General features: G+C 47.4%; 1 protein-coding gene across 1 annotated transcript in view; it reads left to right on the top strand.

Moving 5' to 3' along the window:
* The window catches only part of LOC131697401 (receptor-type tyrosine-protein phosphatase alpha-like), a 78,169-nt gene extending 58,081 nt beyond the window's left edge, over positions 1–20,088 (top strand). The window contains exons 7-23 of the mRNA XM_058985667.1: positions 907–980; positions 1,905–2,041; positions 2,312–2,402; positions 4,434–4,510; positions 5,490–5,526; positions 7,698–7,795; positions 7,896–8,015; positions 9,265–9,431; positions 10,712–10,847; positions 11,864–12,013; positions 12,728–12,821; positions 14,039–14,115; positions 15,111–15,245; positions 16,215–16,340; positions 16,497–16,648; positions 17,456–17,591; positions 18,334–20,088. Coding sequence (XP_058841650.1) covers positions 907–980; positions 1,905–2,041; positions 2,312–2,402; positions 4,434–4,510; positions 5,490–5,526; positions 7,698–7,795; positions 7,896–8,015; positions 9,265–9,431; positions 10,712–10,847; positions 11,864–12,013; positions 12,728–12,821; positions 14,039–14,115; positions 15,111–15,245; positions 16,215–16,340; positions 16,497–16,648; positions 17,456–17,591; positions 18,334–18,408 — 1,882 coding nt within the window. The 3' untranslated portion in view covers positions 18,409–20,088. The remainder of the gene's footprint in view (positions 1–906; positions 981–1,904; positions 2,042–2,311; positions 2,403–4,433; positions 4,511–5,489; positions 5,527–7,697; positions 7,796–7,895; positions 8,016–9,264; positions 9,432–10,711; positions 10,848–11,863; positions 12,014–12,727; positions 12,822–14,038; positions 14,116–15,110; positions 15,246–16,214; positions 16,341–16,496; positions 16,649–17,455; positions 17,592–18,333) is intronic.
* The last annotated feature ends 2,332 nt before the right edge of the window (positions 20,089–22,420 follow it).

Raw genomic sequence — 22,420 nt, 5'->3', positions numbered from 1 at the left:
TTGCCCAGTGTCTGGAAAGTGTGAAGCACTTTCGAGCGATGTGCATTACCTGCAGCGGTCTGTATCCCTCGATTCTGACTCGCTTGCCAGATCTGAAGCATCACTTTGTTGTTGTTGGTTTTTATGTTAATCTCACACATCACTTGCCATTTTAGACACAGACGTCGACTTTTGGCTTCGAATGAATGTGCAGCAATGTTTGTAAGAATATTCAGATAGTTTCACCGCCCTGAAGAAAATAATATTACTACCGCTATTTTCATATTGCACAACGCCTTCTCTCATTGCTCAACCAATGAGGCACTAAAACTAAGCAAATGGGCGGAGATTTGTGACGCATGCCAAAAGGATAGCTCATCAGAAATAAAGCTTGGCCAATCAGCTGACTTGTTCTTGTATTAGGCTGCCAAAAAAAACCCGATTTGTTAGGGGAAGCAAATACGCTGTAGATTACAGTGATTTTATAATCTTGCGTATCAGCAATTTCAGCTTTTGTAATGGACACGCTTGACGGGCCAAAAGAAAGGCTCTCGAGGGCCGGATTTGGCCCGCGGGCTGCCTGTTGAAGAACCGTGGTATACAGTTAGCGTCTGTAGTCCAGTTCTATACAGTACAACGAGAGGGAGGTTATGAGGAGGTGTAATGCACAGGTGAGACCACACTTAGACCACACATTACCCACATTACAAAAGAGACATCCAGCAAACAACAACTAGGTGTAACAAATGAAGATTGATGTGGGAATCCTTTAAGAACCAACTATACTGTTCTGGGAGCAATGAGCTCCTGGAAGTGGTGCATGAGAGAAAGCACTGAAGTGAGAACTAAGCTGCTGCAGTAATATCTGTAGCTCTTCCAAGCTGCATTCAGTGTGTGTAACCCTGCGACCCCTTGTCTCCCGTTCAGGTTTAAGAAGTACAAGCAGGCAGGGAGTCACTCCAACTCCTTCAGACTGGTCAACGGGCGTGCGGACGACACAGGTAAGGCAGCTTCTCTGTCTGTCTCCTTCCAAAGTGACTGGTGATACAGGGAACAGCACAGCAGGAGTCTCTGATTCATTTCTCAGCAGCAGCCAATAGCATCTAGAGCGCTACCTGCTAGTGCAAGGAAGTATAACAGGGTCTGTTTACAAAGGTACTGTTCAGAATCCCTGCATGAATCCAGGGATGAAAATATGACTCCCATTGCATAGCAGTTTGATCCATTCATGGTTTTACTAGGAGTTTAATAAGACACATCCAAGACTGTTACCTATAGACTGTGTCTAACCTTATCAAAACCTGGAATGGGTGAAAAGGATATGCAATAGGAGTCTCATGTTAATCCCTGTAGTTTATTACAACTTTGTGGGTGGTATGGAAGACAGTTTGAAGAATCTGCCTGAAGTATTTTAGATGAATTTAAATAGAAGATTATAGAATGTGCCCCAAGAATAGAGCCTGTGACAGTAATAGCAAGGATAGACACTTCAATCTCAGATACAGGGACAGTAACAGCAAGGACAGACACTTCAATCTCAGATACAGGGACAGTAACAGCAAGGACAGACACTTCAATCTCAGATACAGGGACAGTAACAGCAAGGACAGACACTTCAATCTCAGATACAGGGACAGTAACAGCAAGGACAGACACTTCAATCTCAGATACAGGGACAGTAACAGCAAGGACAGACACTTCAATCTCAGATACAGGGACAGTAACAGCAAGGACAGACACTTCAATCTCAGATACAGGGAAAGTAACAGCAAGGATAGGCACTTCAATCTGTCTCTGTCTCTCTCTATCTCTCTGTCTCTGTCTCTGTTTCTCCCCCCCTCTTTCTTTCTTTCTCTCTCTCTCTCTTTCTTTCTCTCTCTCTCTCTCTCTCTCTCTCTCTCTCTCTCTCTCTCTCTCTCTCTCAGAGCTCCAGAGCATACCCCTCCTGGCCAGGTCTCCCAGCACTAACAGGAAGTACCCGCCCCTTTCTGTGGACAAGCTGGAGGAAGAGATCAACCGGCGCATGGCAGACGACAACAAGCTGTTCAGGGAGGAGTTCAACGTGAGTCTCTTTACAGTGTGTCTGTGTATAATACAGATGAATATATAGATCATGAACAAGCCTGGACACAAATGTATGGAAAGGGTGCCTAATGCACATTTTAAAGATATTCCTGTCAAAAAATAACTTTCATTAGAAGTAGTTTAGCAGCACAATTTGATACTCCTCCAGGCACACACAGTCCTGCCTGTTTCCAAAGGTAGCTTTATTGGAGGGACACGACACCTACTACTCCTCACCCCCTCCTGTGACCTCCCTCTCCCTCTCCAGGCCCTGCCCGTGTGTCCCATCCAGGCAGCGTGTGACGCAGCTTCTAAAGAGGAGAACAAGGAGAAGAACCGCTACGTCAATATCCTGCCCTGTGAGTACCACTTCCTCCCTGCCAGGGCTTTGCTCACGCTGCGGCAGTCCTGCGACACCAAGCACCTGCCATGACCTGTGGGTCGTGACGTGTGCGTGTGGCGTGACGTGTGGCGTGACGTGTGTGCGTGTGTCGTGACGTGTGTGTGCGTGTCGTGACGTGTGTGTGCGTGTCGTGACGTGTGTGTGCGTGTCGTGACGTGTGTGTCGTGACGTGTGTGTCGTGACGTGTGTGTCGTGACGTGTGTGTCGTGACGTGTGCGTGTGATGTGTGTGTGTGTGTCGTGACGTGTGTGTCGTGACGTGTGTGTGCGTGTCGTGACGTGTGTGTCGTGACGTGTGTGTGTGTGCGTGTGTGTCGTGACGTGTGTGTTGTGACGTGTGCGTGTGATGTGTGTGTGTGTGTCGTGACGTGTGTGTCGTGACGTGTGTGTGCGTGTCGTGACGTGTGTGTCGTGACGTGTGTGTCGTGACGTGTGTGTCGTGACGTGTGTGTGCGTGTCGTGACGTGTGTGTCGTGACGTGTGTGTCGTGACGTGTGTGTCGTGACGTGTGTGTTGTGACGTGTGCGTGTGATGTGTGTGTGCGTGTCGTGACGTGTGTGTCGTGACGTGTGTGTCGTGACGTGTGTGTGTGTCGTGACGTGTGTGTGTGTCGTGACGTGTGTGTCGTGACGTGTGTGCGCGTGTCGTGACGTGTGTGTGCCGTGACGTACGTGTGTGTGCCGTGACGTGTGTGTGCGTGTCGTGACGTGTGTGTGTGTGTGTACGTGTGTGTGCGTGTCGTGACGTGTGTGTCGTGACGTGTGTGTGTGTCGTGACGTGTGTGTGTGTCGTGACGTGTGTGTCGTGACGTGTGTGCGCGTGTCGTGACGTGTGTGTGCCGTGACGTACGTGTGTGTGCCGTGACGTGTGTGTGCGTGTCGTGACGTGTGTGTGTGTGTGTACGTGTGTGTGCGTGTGTCGTGACGTGTGTGCGCGTGTCGTGACGTGTGTGTGCGTGTCGTGACGTGTGTGTGCGTGTCGTGACGTGTGTGTGTGTGTGTACGTGTGTGTGCGTGTCGTGACGTGTGTGTGTGTGTCGTGACGTGTGTGTGCGTGTCGTGACGTGTGTGTGTACGTGTGTGTGCCGTGACGTGTGTGTGTGTGTGTACGTGTGTGTGCGTGTCGTGACGTGTGTGTGCGTGTCGTGACGTGTGTGTGCGTGTCGTGACGTGTGTGTGTGTGTGTCGTGACGTGTGTGTGTACGTGTGTGTGCCGTGACGTACGTGTGTGCATCACCGCTTCCTGCTGACCCACGATTGACCTCCTACATGGTGGCTGTGACCCTGCAGGCACTTAGTGCCAATTTCAAAACATCCTTGATGCATTCTCTGCTGTGTTCTGCACGTTACATTCCTTTTTGAAATGTAAAAGCTGTTGAGATGAATACAGGTCTCTCTTACACAGCTGTGCTGGGGGCTCTGTATATACAGGGTGGTTCAGAAGTCACTGGACAAATGTGGTAAACGCAGTGAGAGTTGCAGGTGCTGATCAAACTGGTCCAGTGGCTTTCTAATTCCTTATCTGTCTTACACATCTACATTATATACAGTACAGGCTTGGTATTTCACAATTGGATACATAGAATAGATACTATTTAGTCAATTTATCAAAGGGTGATAGAGAATGTTCTTCTAATTTGTACAGTTCCTGCTAATGTATTTGTTCAGGTGGCCGCTGTGTACATTCATATTTAAAGTTATTGTTGTGCAGAGTGTATTGAAATGCCGCAGCTCTATCAGTAGATATCATTCTATACACTCAGTGATGGAAATACAAACTCGATCAGCCACAGTATATAAGTAACAAGGTGTGTCTTATTCAACTCATAACCAGGAATGGAACAAACTGCTATGCAATGGGAGTCTTATTTCCATCCCTTGCACCGAATGTTCTATACTGAGTACTGCTCTATGTGTAAACTGTACTGTATGTACTAAACTGTATACTGCAGGCTCTGATGAGCTGTGCTGTTCTTTTTTGGTTCCTAGATGATCACTCGAGAGTCCACCTCTCCTCGCTAGAGGGGGTCCCAGACTCGGACTTCATCAACGCCTCCTTCATCAACGTGAGTGCCTTCTGAGGGGGTGGGTGCATTAACCCTAACCCTAACCTCTCCCCACTAGAGGGAGTCCCAGACTCTGACTTCATGAACGTGAGGGCCTTCCAAGGGGGTGGGTGCATTAACCCTAACCCTAACCCTAACCCTAACCTCTCCCCACTAGAGGGAGTCCCAGACTCGGACTTCATGAACGTGAGGGCCTTCCAAGGGGGTGGGGTGGGAGCATTGCATATGTAATTTATTTATTCATTCATTCCATTTATTGATTGATTGATTTCATTTTGCTTTACATTTTACAATAAGTGTTTTAATCCTTAGTAATTGGTATTGACGAGCGTAAAACCCAGTTGTAACTGATTCCATCCCGTGGGGGTGTGAACGCAATACTTCTCCCGTGAGAGGCTTGAAATCCTGGCTTTAAACTTCTCAGAGTCGATCCCGTTTGCATTTACCCACACGTCACTATGTCCTCCTTTACTTTCATTTCATTTTAAACTAAAGATGCACCACACACTAGGTGGCTTACATGTAATTCCATGCTTAATATCTGTTAGTGTCTAGAAACTGCAGTAAACTTAGACTTCTTTATTCAAATACACAAAGCAGCACCATCTAGGGACATTCAAAGACTGTGTAATTAAACTACACTGCTAAAGCAGTTCTCCCCCATTTAGTACCGAATGTACTCGAATGAACTGTTCGAGTGACAGCAAAGCAATTGAATGACATGCTAGCTGATGGCTCAGGGTTTAGTTGAAACGTTTGGGAATGTCTCAAACTTGACACCCTGACTTGCATGTAATGTGGTTTTTGCTTATTTTCAAATGACGTGCTTGTGTGTTTCTAACTCGGTTGTCTTCACACATTCATGCTGTGGGATTGGGTGAAGCCTGTGTACACTGGCATGGGATAGAAGTAGTTTTGTGTGTTTGATGGAAGCTGGTGGAAAAGGAGTTGCTCACGTGTCTGTCTGTCTCCCTTTCAGGGATACCAGGAGAAGAACAAGTTCATCGCAGCTCAAGGTAACAGGCGTGTTTGTATTGGCCAGTGTGTGTGGGTGTCTGTCTGGGGTGGGTGTGTGGGTGTGTGGGTGTCTGTCTGGGGTGGGTGTGTGGGTGTGTGGGTGTCTGTCTGGGGTGTGTGGGTGTCTGTCTGGGGTGTGTGTGTGGGTGTGTGGGTGTCTGTCTGGGGTGGGTGTGTGGGTGTCTGTCTGGGGTGTGTGTGTGTGGGTGTGTCTGTCTAGAGGGTGTGTTTCTGTGTCGGGTGGGTGTGTGGGTGGGTGTGGGTGGGTGTGTCTGTCTAGAGGGTGTGTTTCTGTCTGGTGTGTGTGTGTGGGTGGTGGGGGGGGGGTGTGTCTGTTTCTATGGGTCTGTCTTTGTGTCTGTGTGTGTGTGGGGAGGGGGTGTGTCTCTTTCTATGGGTCTGTCTTTGTTTGTGTCTGTGTGTGGGTGGGGGGGGGTTGTGTTTCTATGGGTCTGTCTTTGTGTCTGTGTGTGTGTGTGTGGGGGGGGGGGTTGTGTTTCTGTGGGTCTGTCTTTGTGTGTGTGTGTGTGGGGGGGGGTGTGTGTCTGTTTCTATGGGTCTGTCTTTGTGTCTGTGTGTGTGTGGGGGGGGGGTTGTGTTTCTATGGGTCTGTCTTTGTGTCTCTGTGTGTGTGTGTGTGGTGGGGGGTTGTGTTTCTATGGGTCTGTCTTTGTGTCTGGGTGTGTGTGTGTGGGGTGTGTGTGTGTGTGGGGTGGGTGTGGTGGGGGGGTTGTGTTTTATATTGCTTACGGGGTCAAGAAAAGTCATAGGAAGTGTCATAGAAAAAGGTCATTCAAAATGATCTAGACAGCATTCAGAACTGGGCAGACACATGGCAAATGACATTTAATATAGAAAAGTGTAAGGTACTGCACGCAGGCAATAAAAATGTACATTATAAATATCATATGGGAGATACTGAAATTGAAGAAGGGAACTATGAAAAAGACCTAGGAGTTTATGTTGACTCAGAAATGTCTTCATCTTGAAGGGGCTCCCGAGTGGCGCATCCTGTAAAGGCGCTCCGCGTGGAGTGCAGGATGCGCTCTTAGCCTGGACGTCGCCGGTTCGAGTCCAGGCTATTCCACAGCCGACCGTGGACGGGAGTGCCCAGGGAGCGGTGCACAGTTGGCTGAGCATCGCCCGGGGGGGGGGAGGGTTTAGGTCGGTGAGGGTGTCCTCGGCTCACCGCGCACCAGCGACCCCTGTACTCTGGCCGGGCGCCTGCAGGCTTGCCTGTAAGCTGCCCAAGAGCTGCGTTGTCCTCCGACGCTGCAGCTCTTGGGTGGCTGCATGGTGAGTCTGCAGTGTGAAAAAAAGCGGTCGGCTGACGGCACACGCTTCGGAGGACAGTGTGTTCATCTTCGCACTCCCGAGTCAGCGCAAGGGTGGTAGCGGTGAGCTGAGCCTAAAAATAATTGACCATTCCAAATTGGGGAGAAAATAATAAAAATAATTGGCAACGACTAAATTAAAAATAAATAAATAAATAAAATAAAAAAGGTCTTCATCTAGACAATGTGGGGAAGCTGTAAAAAAAGGCCAACAAAATGCTCGGATATATAGTGAAAAGTGTTGAATATAAATCAAGGGAAGTAATGTTAAAACTTTACAATGCATTAATAAGACCTCATCTAGAATATTGTGTTCAGTTCTGGTCACCTCGCTACAAAAAGGATATTGCTTATCTAGAAAGAGTGCAAAGAAGAGCGACCAGAATTATCCCATGTTTAAAAGGCATGTCATATACAGACAGGCTAAAAGAATTGAATCTATTCAGTCTTGAACAAAGAAGACTACGCGGTGATCTGATTCAAGCATTCAAAATCCTAAAAGGTATTGACAATGTCGACCCAGGGGACTTTTTCGACCTGAAAAAAGAAACAAGGACCAGGGGTCACAAATGGAAATAAGATAAAGGGGCATTCAGAACAGAAAATAGGAGGCACTTTTTTACACAAAGAATTGTGAGGGTCTGGAACCAACTCCCCAGTAATGTTGTTGAAGCTGACACCCTGGGATCCTTCAAGAAGCTGCTTGCTGATATTCTGGGATCAATAAGCTACTAACAACCAAACAAGCAAGATGGGCCGAATGGCCTCCTCTCGTTTGTAACCTTTCTTCTGTTCTAATTGTCTAGCTCTTTAACTTTCTCCCTCTCTGCTCTCAGGACCGAAGGAGGAGACTGTCAATGATTTCTGGAGGATGATCTGGGAGCAGAATACGGCCACCATCGTCATGGTGACCAACCTGAAGGAGCGAAAGGAGGTGGGTGTGAGAGTGTGGGCTGGGTCACGCAGGTGCGATGAGGTTTTGTGTGGTGGTGGTTCCTGTCTGACTGACTGGCTCTCTGCTCTTCTCCCCGCAGTGCAAGTGTGCCCAGTACTGGCCGGACCAGGGCTGCTGGACCTACGGGAACATCCGCGTGTCAGTGGAGGACATGATGGTGCTGGTGGACTACACCATCCGCAAGTTCTGCATCCAGCAGGTAGAGCCGCCGTGAGCAGAGAGGGGCTGTTTCACCTTGAAACAGTCTGTTCAGATTCATTGTGTCTATCACTATACACTGTGAGCAGAGAGGGGCAGATTCATTGTGTCTGTTCAGATTCATTGTCTGTCACTATACGCTGTGAGCAGAGAGGGGCAGATTCATTGTGTCTGTTCAGATTCTTTGTGTCTGTCACTATATACTGTGAGCAGAGACGGGCTGCTTTCACCCTGAAACAATCCATTCCAGTTCTGTCTGTCTGTTGCTATACACTGTGGGCTAGATAGCAACCCTTTGAAAGAGACTACTCATTGAAACAGTCCATTCTAATGTTATTGTTGTGTTTCTTTTCGGAATTGTGGTCCAGTGGTTAAAGTGGTTAAAGTCCAGGGCTTGTAACCAGAAGGTCACCGGTTCAAATCCCACCACTGCCACTGACTGACTCGCTGTGTGACCCTGAGCAAGTCACTGAACCTCCTTGTGCTCCATCCTGCGGATGAGATGTTAAATCAGTGTCCTATTGTAAGTGACTCTGCATATAATGCACAGTTCACAGCCTACCTCTAAAGCGCTTTGTGATGGTGAGCCACTATGAAAGGCGCTATATAAAAATAATGATATTATATTACTGCTCTTTTACTCTCTTGTACTGTCAGTTAAACCTGGTTAATGCTGTTATCTATGACTTTAGAATTGGAAGTCTACCTGCATGAGAAGACGCTTCTATCAAAACAAGATGCGGAAAAGCTATAACTGAATTGGACAACCCTCCTATCGCAAAAATTGTTGTTGTTGGTACAACTGAATATGTTATGATTACTGAGTGTTCAAAGCTCTTTATCCATCTCGTTCTTCTGTGCTAGAAGTCGCTATACAGTCTGTGCGCTGACTTACTATCAGCCAGCTTGTTTACTTACGACCGCCCCGTTATCTGATACCAGGGCCATGGATGACTATTCATGAGATACGGACCGTTTGCGGTCCATTTTCGGACCTGGTCCACCATTGCAATTATTCCTATCAGGTCCATTGTCTCACTCTCTCTCTCCCACCTCTCTCTCTCTCTCTCTCTCTCTCTCTCTCTCTCTCTCTCTCTCTCTCTCTCTCTCTCTCTCTCTCTCTCTCTCTCTCTCTCTCTCTCTCTCTCTCTCTCTCTCTCTCTCTCTCTCTCTCTCTCTCTCTCTCTCTCTCTCTCTCTCTCTCTCTCTCTCTCTCTCTCTCTCTCTCTCTCTCTCTCTCTCTCTCTCAGGTTGGCGATGCATCCAATAAGAAGCCTCAGCGCCTGCTCACTCAGTTCCACTTCACCAGCTGGCCTGATTTCGGGGTCCCCTTCACCCCTATTGGGATGCTCAAGTTCCTCAAGAAGGTCAAGACCTGCAACCCCCAGTATGCCGGGGCCATAGTGGTGCACTGCAGGTAGGGGCTATGGGGGGGCTGGAGTAAAGCAGTGCTATCTATTGATTGACTGGTAACTGAAACAAACTCCCGAACGAGAGGAGGCAATTCAGCCCTTCAGTGCTCTTTTAGTTCTAAGTAGCTGACTGATCTCGGAACTCTGTGAAGTTGGGTCCTTAACTTTGATTCAGATTCAGTTCCTTCAACCTCTATTCTTAACCGTTCATATCCTGTTACTCATTGGTTACTCCGTGCCCCTACTGGTAATGTCCATCACGGTGATGTCGTAGCGCTGTAGTGGTCTGTGCTGTAATGTCTGTCGCAGTGATGTCGTAGCGCTGTTATGTGCAGTCCCTGTAATGTCCGTTGCGGTGATGTCGTAGCGCTATTATGTGCAGTCCCTGTAATGTCCTTCGTGGTGATGTCGTAGCGCTGTTATGTGCAGTCCCTGTAATGTCCTTCGCGGTGATGTCGTAGCGCTGTTATGTGCAGTCCCTGTAATGTCCTTCGCGGTGATGTCGTAGCGCTGTTATGTGCAGTCCCTGTAATGTCCTTCGCGGTGATGTCGTAGCGCTGTTATGTGCAGTCACTGTAATGTCTGTCGCAGTGGTGTCGTAGCGCTGTTATGTGCAGTCACTGTAATGTCCTTCACGGTGATGTTGTAGAGCTGTAGTGGTCTGTGCTGTAATGTCTGTCGCAGTGATGTCGTAGCGCTGTTATGTGCAGTCCCTGTAATGTCCGTTGCGGTGATGTCGTAGCGCTATTATGTGCAGTCCCTGTAATGTCCTTCGTGGTGATGTCGTAGCGCTGTTATGTGCAGTCCCTGTAATGTCCTTCGCGGTGATGTCGTAGCGCTGTTATGTGCAGTCCCTGTAATGTCCTTCGCGGTGATGTCGTAGCGCTGTTATGTGCAGTCCCTGTAATGTCCTTCGCGGTGATGTCGTAGCGCTGTTATGTGCAGTCCCTGTAATGTCCTTCGCGGTGATGTCGTAGCGCTGTTATGTGCAGTCACTGTAATGTCTGTCGCAGTGATGTCGTAGCGCTGTTATGTGCAGTCACTGTAATGTCCTTCACGGTGATGTTGTAGAGCTGTTATGTGCAGTCACTGTAATGTCTGTCGCAGTGATGTCGTAGCGCTGTTATGTGCAGTCACTGTAATGTCCTTCACGGTGATGTTGTAGAGCTGTTATGTGCAGTCACTGTAATGTCCTTCGCGGTGCTGTCGGCACGGTTTTGGACTCGCTGTTATGTCATGTAATCATTCCACTGCACTGTACATCATTATCACTCCTGTGTTTCAGCGCTGGCGTCGGACGGACAGGCACCTTCATCGTGATCGACGCCATGCTGGACATGATGACATCAGAGCGCAAGGTGGACGTGTTCGGCTTCGTGACGAGGATTCGGGCACAGCGCTGTCAGATGGTTCAGACTGATGTGAGTGTGAGCTCAGACAGAGAACTCTGTCCTGGCTTTCAGAACTACCTTCAATTGAGTATCATTGAAATGGTCAAGAGTTTGTTAAATAAGTTGTCCTATCTTATAGCTGCATGAACAACTCCATTAGTAAGCCCACAGACTTGTGGGATTTGTTCATGCTGTGATGAGAATCGGTTCATTCTGAGCAGACTTACCAGGGGTCTGATTCAAACTCCTGTTAAGAACATAAGAACATAGGAAAGTTTACAAACGAGGGGAGGCCATTCAGCCCATCTTGCTCGTTTGGTTGTTAGTAGCTTATTGATCCCAGAATCTCATCAAGCAGCTTCTTGAAGGATCCCAGGGTGTCAGCTTCAAGATATACAGCTGTGGCCAAAGGTTTTGCATCACCTAAATTAAAAATTTTTAAAAAAAATTATATTTAACATCATGCAATCAAAGAAACTACAAAATGATGTCGTAAAAGTTTCCTGGAAGCCATAATAGTAGTACAGTATTTTTTTGTTTTATTTCAAAATATGACAAATTGAAATGTGACTTTTTTGTTAAGTATATGGAAAACCGCAAAGCAGTATGTATTTCAATATGTTAACATGAGATTATTTAACTGGTTTCATTCAACTTTATGAAGCAAAATGAGTTCACTCTATAGGGTGATGCAAAACTTTTGGCCAAAGCTGTACACTGATTGGCCAAAATCGCTGGACAAGATGCGACTGATTCCTTTCAAACAATGCCGTGGACTTCGGTAGCAGACCATTCACATTTTTTGGCCATTCGTGTATATTGTACTTTATTGAACATGCTGTTCTTTCATATCCCTAGTTGTCAAGGCTGTATTCAGTATGGTGTCACTCGCGCACACACACACACACACACACACACACACACACACACACACACACACACACACACACACACACACACACACAGAGTATTGAAAGTACCGTCTCCCAGATCCCCAGTTACCCACACTGTATTGAATATGGTCTCTCTCCCTCCCTCTCACACAGATGCAGTACGTGTTTATCTACCAGGCTATGCTGGAGCACTACCTGTACGGAGACACCGAGCTGGAAGTGACTTCGCTGGAGACACACCTGCAGAAACTCTACAACAAGACCCCCGGGACCACCTGCAGCGGCCTGGAGGCAGAGTTCAAGGTGAGACGCTGGGAGGGTTGGACTGGGAGGGGGCTGCCCATCCCTCTCCTAGGTGAGGGGAATGAAAGACCAGGTTTAGATCAATTCTGAACTGCATGGGAATTTAGTCCCTAGTGTGTGAGTGTATTGAGACTACTAGTGTTTACAATGCAGCCCTTTTCTTTTGTTTTCTCTCCACTATCACCTTTCGATCCTGATCAATGCACTGCATGAATGAGACATGGAGTGCATACGCTGTTTGTCCTCTTTCAATTACTTGACCTTTGCAATAAATACCAGAACCCCAGCCCCACTCATAACCCCTATCCAGACGTTATCCAGTCCTGTGTCCGAGACACCATCGTACCCCCTGTACCATGACTTTCTTGTGCTTGGAACTTGGTCAGGGAGTACAGCTGTTGCACTGTCTGGTGTCTGCAGACAGCTGTTCTAAGTAACTCCGCTCCTGGCATTGTGGAGTCCATGCTGCCCCGTGCCTGTGAAGCTGGTGTATCTGCTGAAAGGACAGAGGTGTAGCACAGGGGGGAATATAAACCACATGCACTGGAGAGCTCGGACCAGGCAAACCAGAACCTGTGCTGCTGTGCATAGTGACAGAACTTCCACACACACATACCCTGGACTGCAGCGCTTGGATGTCTAGGACGTGGCGAGCTGAAGCCGCAGTGTTGCGTTGAGTTGTTCTCACCGCAGCTCCTCCTGATTCCCTTTCAGAAGCTGACGTCGATAAAGATCCAGAACGACAAGATGAGGACGGGCAACCTGCCGGCCAACATGAAGAAGAACCGCGTGCTGCAGATCATCCCCTGTGAGTGCTCTGCGTGCAGCAATGACAGCTCGTTTAGGGCATTTTCTAACCAGTAACGGCACTCTTTACTCACTAGATTAACCCTCTGCAGTCCATTTATTAAGTGCGTGTCAGGCACGTCAGGTCCAATTTATTTTCACACGCGCAGTTAATTTTAGACGCGCTGTTTAAAAGTATTTTTTTCCACAGTCAAACGGGTTTAAAAGGCCCTGCATATCAACAAAGCACTCACTAGGCATCTCCAGCCCCACCCCACCCTTTCGTTCGCTATCGCTTTCACCTGTGTAAGAAATAAATAATAATAATAATAGTCGTACATACCGATCAATCATCTCCTGATCACTCGTTTTATCACCAAACTCCTCAATAATGCAATCCAAGTCATTATTACTATAACATCTCAAAAAAGCTCTGCAAATGTCCGTGATGTTCTCTGAGCGCTGATGCAGTATCAGCCAGCTTGTTTCCTTATGACCGCCCCGTTATCTGATGCCAGGGCCATGTATGACTATTTATGAGATACGCCCTTTTATTTATTTATTTTTTTCAACTTGTCTCGGCTCCTGTCGCTTCCACTCGGCCATTGAATGGTTTTTTCGACTTTTTCCGGAGAAAAAACGACTAGAAACCCGTTTTTTGCGTTTTTTTGATGATGTCGGACAGGGTCCGACAATGGACCTGATAGGAATAATTGCAATGTCGGACCAGGTCCGACATAGGACCGCAAAGGGTTAAGATAGCTGAACACAATAGGGGTGTCGAGACCTAGTCATGTGATACTGGAGTCATTTTTTAATACTGTTACTTAAAAGGTGTAATACTTTGTGTCTGAATATTTTACTGAAACAGACTTGCAGTATGATGCTGTTGGATGTTGGAATGTATTCATGTATTGCTACTGAGCATGCAGTGATTTCTAATGTTTAAGGCTGTTTATCAGGTTAAACATTAAAAAGATTGCGGTATGAAAATATATTTATCCAGGAAAACCCCATGTTTTTTTAAAGTTTATAGTGACGCACTCTGCCAAGATGTATTGTAGTATTGTGGTCTGTTTTACTTCGAGATAATTCCCTTTAAGACTTGATGTCTTATTTATTGTGTGACTCTGGCAATTCAGAATTCTAACTACTTCTCGTGGGATAGTGAGGCGGCAGACCTGTTTGTGTTGGGATGTAAACCTGTGAGTAACCCTGCTGCTGCTGTTCTGTTTGCAGACGAGTTTAACCGCGTGATCATCCCGGTGAAGAGAGGAGAGGAGTACACAGACTATGTCAACGCCTCCTTCATTGATGTGAGTGTGCTGCTTTAGCGAGGCTGGGCATGCCCTGGAGGGCACAGTACTTGTTTCAGTGAGTTTAGTGCGGAGCTTAAAAAGAAAAGCAGCATTGCATGCACTGAAGAACTGTATAAAAAGTGCTCAAATTCAGTGAGTTTCTAGGGAAGTTCAGAATGGACAGATGGTAGTTCTGAGGCAGAACGTTCTCTTACAGTTGAGAAACACCATGCTGTCTGTCTGTCTGCCTCTGTCTCGTTGTCTGACCCCTGTCTGTGTCTTGTTGTCTGACCCCTGTCTGTGTCTCACTGTCTCGTTGTCTAACCCGTCTGTGCCTCATTGTCTAACCCCTGTCTGTCTCACTGTCTCGTTGTCTAACCCCTGTCTGTCTCACTGTCTCGTTGCCTAACCCCTGTCTGTGTCTCGTTGCCTAACCCCTGTCTGTGCCTCGTTGCCTAACCCCTGTCTGTGCCTCGTTGCCTAACCCCTGTCTGTGCCTCGTTGCCTAACCCCTGTCTGTGCCTCGTTGCCTAACCCCTGTCTGTGCCTCGTTGCCTAACCCCTGTCTGTGCCTCGTTGCCTAACCCCTGTCTGTGCCTCGTTGCCTAACCCCTGTCTGTGCCTCGTTGCCTAACCCCTGTCTGTGCCTCGTTGCCTAACCCCTGTCTGTGCCTCGTTGCCTAACCCCTGTCTGTGTCTCGTTGCCTAACCCCTGTCTGTGTCACTGTCTCGTTGTCTATCCACTGTCTGTGTCTCTGTCTCGTTGCCTAACCCCTGTCTGTGTCTCGTTGTCTAACCCCTGTCTGTGTCTCGTTGTCTAACCCGTCTGTGTCTCGTTGCCTAACTCCTGTCTGTGTCACTGTCTCGTTGCCTAACCCCTGTCTGTGTCTCTGTCTCGTTGCCTAACCCCTGTCTGTGTCTCTGTCTCGTTGCCTAACCCCTGTCTGTGCCTCGTTGCCTAACCCCTGTCTGTGCCTCGTTGCCTAACCCCTGTCTGTGCCTCACTGTCTCAGGGCTACAGGCAGAAGGACTCTTACATTGCCAGTCAGGGTCCTCTCCAGCACACCATTGAGGATTTCTGGAGGATGATCTGGGAGTGGAAGTCGTGCTCCATCGTCATGCTGACGGAGCTGGAGGAGCGAGGACAGGTGAGGGGGCGGCAGGTGCAGGAGGCAGGCTGCTGATCACACTGGCAGTGAGCCATCGGCTCTATTAACAGCACCACATGACCATCACCTGAATTAACAGCACCACAGCCAACTGAAAGTGTTGTGTATTGTTAGACTTGATCATCCATAACATTTAAACACCCAATAGTGCTGAATTTATTACTAAAAGAAAGACTAATTCAAGGACAAACACTTTTTTCAATGTCTTCTCGTCGAAACATTTGATATTGAATTTGAGCTTTTTTTTTGTAATTGTAAAACTCGACCTGCAGCACAGAGAAGGCGGCAGGACATTCATTCAAACTGTAAAGATTCAATACTTTAATGTTGCTATTTCCTTTTTGTACTGTTTTTGAATGGTTTACTTTATCGCATGTGTTGCTGACTGTTTTTTTTGTTTTGTTTTTTCATAAATTTAGTCGTTGCCAATTATTTTATTTTCTCACAATTTGGAATGGCCAATTATTTTATTATGCTCAGCTCACCGCCACCACCCCTGCGCTGACTCGGGAGTGCAAAGACGAACACACACTGTCCTCCGAAGCGTGTGCCGTCAGCCGACCGCTTTTTTTCACACTGCGGACTCACCATGCAGCCACCCAAGAGCTACAGCGTCGGAGGACAACGCAGCTCTCGGGCAGCTTAGAGGCAAGCCCACAGGCGCCCGGCCAGAGTACAGGGGTCGCTGGTGCGCGGTGAGCCGAGGACACCCTGGCTGACCTAACCCTCCCTGCCCCCGGGCGACGCACGGCCAATTGAGCGCCGCCCCCTGGGAGCTCCCATCCTCGGTCGGCAAAGGAATAGCCTGGACTCGAACTTGCGACGTCCAGACTATAGGACGCATCCTGCACTCTACGCAAGTGCTTTTACTGGATGCGCCACTCGGGAGCCCCCTGTGTTGCTGACAGTTTTGTCTTGTTTTGCATGCTGGTGCTTGGCTGCACACAGGAGAAGTGTGTGCAGTACTGGCCCTCGGAGAGCACTCTGAGCTGCGGTGACATCACCATAGAGCTGAAGAAGGAGGAGGAGAGCGAGAGCTACACCGTGAGGGACCTGCTCGTATCCAACAACCGAGTGAGTAACCCTGACACCCCTGAACCCCCCCAAACACCACCGAGGACCCCAGCCCCCGATGAGCTGGGTACTGAGCCTACAGCCACAATATTCTACAGTGTATTTTACCCTAGTGCGGTCTGTGTGTAACCAGAGTCTCTGTCTGTCTCTCTGCAGGAGAATAAGAGCCGGCTGGTGCGTCAGTTCCATTTCCACGGCTGGCCGGAGGTGGGGATCCCTGCAGACGGCAAGGGGATGATCAACCTGATCGCAGCCGTCCAGAAACAGCAGCAGCAGTCTGGCAACCACCCCTTCACTGTGCACTGCAGGTCTGTACAGAGCAATACTCACCACCCCTTCACTGTGTACTGCAGGGCTGTACAGAGCAATACTGACCACCCCCTTCACTGTGCACTGCAGGGCTGTACAGAGCAATACTGAGCACCCCTTCACTGTGCACTGCAGATCTGTACAGAGCAATACTCACCACCCCTTCACTGTGTACTGCAGGGCTGTACAGAGCAATACTGACCACCCCTTCACTGTGCACTGCAGGGCTGTACAGAGCAATACTGACCACCCCTTCACTGTGCACTGCAGGTCTGTACAGAGCAATACTCACCACCCCATCATTGTGCACTGAAGTGCTGTACAGAGCAATACTGTCCACCCCATCATTGTGCACTGCAGGGCTGTACAGAGCAATACTGACCTTATGCTGATGCAGGCTCTGTGTGTTATTGATTCTAACAGCTCTTGTTGCCTCAGTGCTGGTTCCCCAGTACAGTGTGTCTGTCCTGTCCGTCTGTACTGTAACCTGTGTACAGTGTGTCTGTCCTGTCCGTCTGTACTGTAACCTGTGTACAGTGTGTCTGTCCTCTCTGTCTGTACTGTAACCTGTGTACAGTGTGTCTGTCCTCTCCGTCTGTACTGTAACCTGTGTACAGTGTGTCTGTCCTGTCCGTCTGCACTGTAACCTGTGTACAGTGTGTCTGTCCTCTCTGTCTGTACTGTAACCTGTGTACAGTGTGTCTGTCCTGTCTGTACTGTAACCTGTGTACAGTGTGTCTGTCCTCTCTGTCTACTGTAACCTGTGTACAGTGATTAAGATTGTTAGCCCTCTTGTCTCCTCTCAGTGCTGGCGCGGGCCGCACCGGTACCTTCTGTGCCCTGAGCACTGTGCTGGAGAGGGTGAAAGCAGAGGGGATCCTGGACGTCTTTCAGACTGTGAAGAGCCTTCGACTGCAGAGACCACACATGGTCCAAACACTGGTAACCAAGCCTTTACTGTTTGTCAGGGGTTCACTTCGTTCAGATCAGTCCTAAACCACATATATGCCTTGCTTTGAGAGGAGAAGCAGGTCGTTGGAACCCATTTATTTCCAGCGTTAATGAGATGCAGCTCTGCAATCAGAGGCTCTTGGGTGCCGTGTAGTTTTTTAGATTCCGTGTGGCTTGCGGTTCTCATGACCTAGACTGCAGCCCCCTCTCTGGACACAAAGCAAAGGTAGCATCAGTAATCTAAACAGTGACAGCATTCAAATCTTCTGTTGCTTAAACATGTTTATAATTGATTGGCTCCTCGTACATCAAACACTGCAGAGCAGTAGAGCTCTATGTGAAAGATACTTCCACACAACACTGCAGAGCTGTATACAGGTTTATAGGAAAGACAACTCAACACTGCAGAGCTGCATAGATTGATATTACAAAGCTTCAGATAAACAAACCAGATAACTTGTTTTTGAAGGTTCTGTACCGTTAGCAGTTTGTTTGTACTGTTCCAAAATAAGTGGTGCAGACTGTGGTGAATGTTTTGTAAATAGGCTGTGAATATCTTTGTGTAATTAGTGCTGAAGTATTTCATGAAGTGCATTGCCTGTTTCCCTTTCAGGAGCAGTATGAATTCTGTGCTGAAGTATTTCATGAAGTGCATTGCCTGTTTCCCTTTCAGGAGCAGTATGAATTCTGTGCTGAAGTATTTCATGAAGTGCATTGCCTGTTTCCCTTTCAGGAGCAGTATGAATTCTGTTACAAGGTGGTGCAGGAGTACATCGATGCCTTTTCTGACTACGCCAACTTCAAGTAGACAGACGGACGGACGGACACGCCCGCTCGCGGACTAGAGAGATGCCTTGAATATTTTGTAATATTGTATTTGTTAATATACCCGAACCTGTGTATATACTCCTGTTGATTTAAGAAGCTGGTACAGTAAGCTTTAATATTAGCTGGGGATTTTATATGTAGCATAGACTTAGCATATTATATATAGATATATATATATATATATATATAGATAGTCTTTTTGAACTTTTAAAGAGGAGGAGAAAGGGGACAAAGAACAGTTTTATTATGGGGGGGTTGGAGTCATCTTGATTTTCATTTTAATATGAGATCTCTTCACTGCTGGGGGAGTCGCACTGTTTTTAGTTTACACTATAAGCGCTTTGCCTTGCTGGAGTCGACCCGCACTGCAGAACGATGTCTCAACTGCATCCACCTCAAAACTACAATCCAATGGAACATTGCTGCCTGATAGCAATCTCCCCCCTTTCCACAACCTGGGAGCGGGTTTCCTCATACCGTACATTCATTTCAAATAGAGCAGGGTTGCATTGTGGGAAGGAATGCGGGTCTGTGGCAGACACATTGAACATGCGTTCCGGGACACCGAGCTGCTCAGCTTCTGGCTCGGTTGAACTTTTTCCCTTCCAGCCTTTCCAAAATCCAGGACTTCAATTCAAATCAGTCTTTATCTAGGAAGCGATGCGCTGGTGAAACTGTTACCCAGAGTTTTGTCAGAGAGAACTTTAGCAAGACAATGACTGTAAATGCAGCCCTTTATTCTCAGAGTGTAGGGTCTATTCTCCATAATCTAAGAATCATTCCAATCCAGGGCCAAATGATCCCAATCCGAGGAGGTGTCTGCTGTACGACCAGATTTGACTGCAGTCCAACTGCAGTTTAACACAAGTCGGGGGCCAGTTCATTTTGACAGCTCAATCTGGACCTTGTTTGTTCTATCCATGGACCGGATCACAACAAGCGGAGCACAGACCAAACTTCAGAGATCAGAACAGCAGCGATGACTGCGACGTATACAGCTCCTTACCCCACAACGCATCTCCAAGAGGAAAGCTGACATTCCACGACCCCTTTTTTCTGGGGCCAGATGTTTTTGTTTTGTTTTTTAAAAGTATTTTGTAGTGTTTGGGGTTTTTTTTCCATTTGTAATTATTATTATTATTATTTTTTTAAAAAACAGCGTTTCTTCAGTTACTGCTTAATGTGAGTAAAGAACTCTACTACTAGAAAACAGGACCAGTATTTTTGAAGTGCAGTTTTAACTTTTCTTTTGTTTTTACCAATTGCAAATGATTTTAATTGATTTCTTTACCAATTTTGTCCTTTGTGAATGTATCTCTTTTGAGTGTCTGCAGGATCAGTATGTACCATGAACTATCAATGAATGTCTGGCAGATATTGACAGCAGTGTCACAGGGCTCCTCTAGAGGGCACCATTGTTGCTGTTTTAAAAATGGTGGTGTGTGAAAATAACACTGATCAGTGCGACAGTGCCCGATGCTAGCTAACGTTCTTTTGAATACCGACGCTAACTTTTAACATGCACTCCCTCCTGAGCCAGAGATCAGGCGATGCTTGTCTGCATGCTTAAAAATGTTGGAAATGTTTTCTGTGTTTTTTTTTTTTTTTTAAACAATAAAATGCAAATCAGTCGGTGGCCATGTTCTACCTTTTAACTTTTTATTTGTGTTTGTTTTCATAGTCTAAAGCAGCAATTCCAAAGAGGGATAGAACTGTCACAGTTACGGCTTGTGATTGGTCAATTTGTTGTGTCTTTCAAAAGAGGCAATACAAGAATCCGGTAACAAATCTGTTGTTGTTTTAAACCTGTGAGGTGTTTTGTATTGTAATTGTAGTTGTAATGATAAACAGAATGTTAAAATGCCGTGTTCAGCTTTGCCTCACACACACACACACACACACACACACACACACACACACACACACACACACTGAGACACACACACACACACACTGAGACACACACACACACACACACTGAGACACACAGACACACACACACACACAGACACACACACTGAGACACACACACACACACTGAGACACACACACACACACACACTGAGACACACACACACACACACACACCCAGCAATGAAGCATCTCATTGGTTCATAGCTTTCATATTTTAGTAAACCTAGTAAGCAGTGAGCTGGTTGCTGAGTTTTATTCTGGATGGTTTGGAGGGGGGGTTCTCTAGTGTTTGGAGGGGGGTTCTCTAGTGTTTGGAGGGGGCGTTCTCTAGTGTTTGGAGGGGGGGTTCTCTAGTGTTTGGAGGGGGCGTTCTCTAGTGTTTGGAGGGGGCGTTCTCTAGTGTTTGGAGGGGCGTTCTCTAGTGTTTGGAGGGGGCGTTCTCTAGTGTTTGGAGGGGGGTTCTCTAGTGTTTGGAGGGGGCGTTCTCTAGTGTTTGGAGGGGGCGTTCTCTAGTGTTTGGAGGGGGCGTTCTCTAGTGTTTGGAGGGGGCGTTCTCTAGTGTTTGGAGGGGGGTTCTCTAGTGTTTGGAGGGGGCGTTCTCTAGTGTTTGGAGGGGGCGTTCTCTAGTGTTTGGAGGGGGCGTTCTCTAGTGTTTGGAGGGGGCGTTCTCTAGTGTTTTTTGGGGGGGGTGGGGTTCTTGCCTGTGATTGTACCCGTGTATGAGCAGTGCTCCAGTGGCTGTGTACTCTTATCTCAGTCCGGCGCGCGGAAATCAGAAGGAGCGATGCAGATCTGTCGGCCAAACTGCCGTTTACAAGCATCTCTCCATCTTTCTTGAGAAATCAAAAACCTTGAAGATATCACACGTCTCTTAACAGCTCCGTATCAGGCCTCTTCATGAAGAGATCACACGTCTCTTAACAGCTCTGTATCACAGGCCTCTTCATGAAGAGATCACACGTCTCTTAACAGCTCTGTATCACAGGCCTCTTCATGAAGAGATCACACGTCTCTTAACAGCTCTGTATCACAGGCCTCTTCATGAAGAGATCACACGTCTCTTAACAGCTCTGTATCACAGACCTCTTCATGAAGAGATCACGTCTCTTAACAGCTCTGTATCACAGGCCTCTTCATGAAGAGATCACACGTCTCTTAACAGCTCTGTATCACAGACCTCTTCATGAAGAGATCACGTCTCTTAACAGCTCTGTATCACAGGCCTCTTCATGAAGAGATCACACGTCTCTTAACAGCTCTGTATCACAGGCCTCTTCATGAAGAGATCACACGTCTCTTAACAGCTCTGTATCACAGGCCTCTTCATGAAGAGATCACACGTCTCTTAACAGCTCTGTATCACAGGCCTCTTCATGAAGAGATCACATGTCTCTTAACAGCTCTGTATCACAGGCCTCTTCATGAAGAGATCACACGTCTCTTAACAGCTCTGTATCACAGACCTCTTCATGAAGAGATCACGTCTCTTAACAGCTCTGTATCACAGGCCTCTTCATGAAGAGATCACACGTCTCTTAACAGCTCTGTATCACAGGCCTCTTCATGAAGAGATCACACGTCTCTTAACAGCTCTGTATCACAGGCCTCTTCATGAAGAGATCACACGTCTCTTAACAGCTCTGTATCACAGGCCTCTTCATGAAGAGATCACATGTCTCTTAACAGCTCTGTATCACAGGCCTCTTCATGAAGAGATCACATGTCTCTTAACAGCTCTGTATCACAGGCCTCTTCATGAAGAGATCATGTCTCTTAACAGCTCTGTATCACAGGCCTCTTCATGAAGAGATCATGTCTCTTAACAGCTCTGTATCACAGGCCTCTTCATGAAGAGATCACACGTCTCTTAACAGCTCCGTATCACAGGCCTCTTCATGAAGAGATCACACGTCTCTTAACAGCTCCGTATCACAGGCCTCTTCATGAAGAGATCACGTCTCTTAACAGCTCTGTATCACAGACCTCTTCATGAAGAGATCACGTCTCTTAACAGCTCTGTATCACAGGCCTCTTCATGAAGAGATCACGTCTCTTAACAGCTCCGTATCACAGGCCTC

This window comes from Acipenser ruthenus, chromosome 2 (genome assembly GCF_902713425.1).
Source record: "Acipenser ruthenus chromosome 2, fAciRut3.2 maternal haplotype, whole genome shotgun sequence".
NCBI classification, from domain to species: Eukaryota; Metazoa; Chordata; class Actinopteri; order Acipenseriformes; family Acipenseridae; genus Acipenser; species Acipenser ruthenus.
The sequence above is the reverse complement of the archived record's forward strand: the minus strand, read 5'-3'. Positions and strand labels throughout refer to the sequence as shown.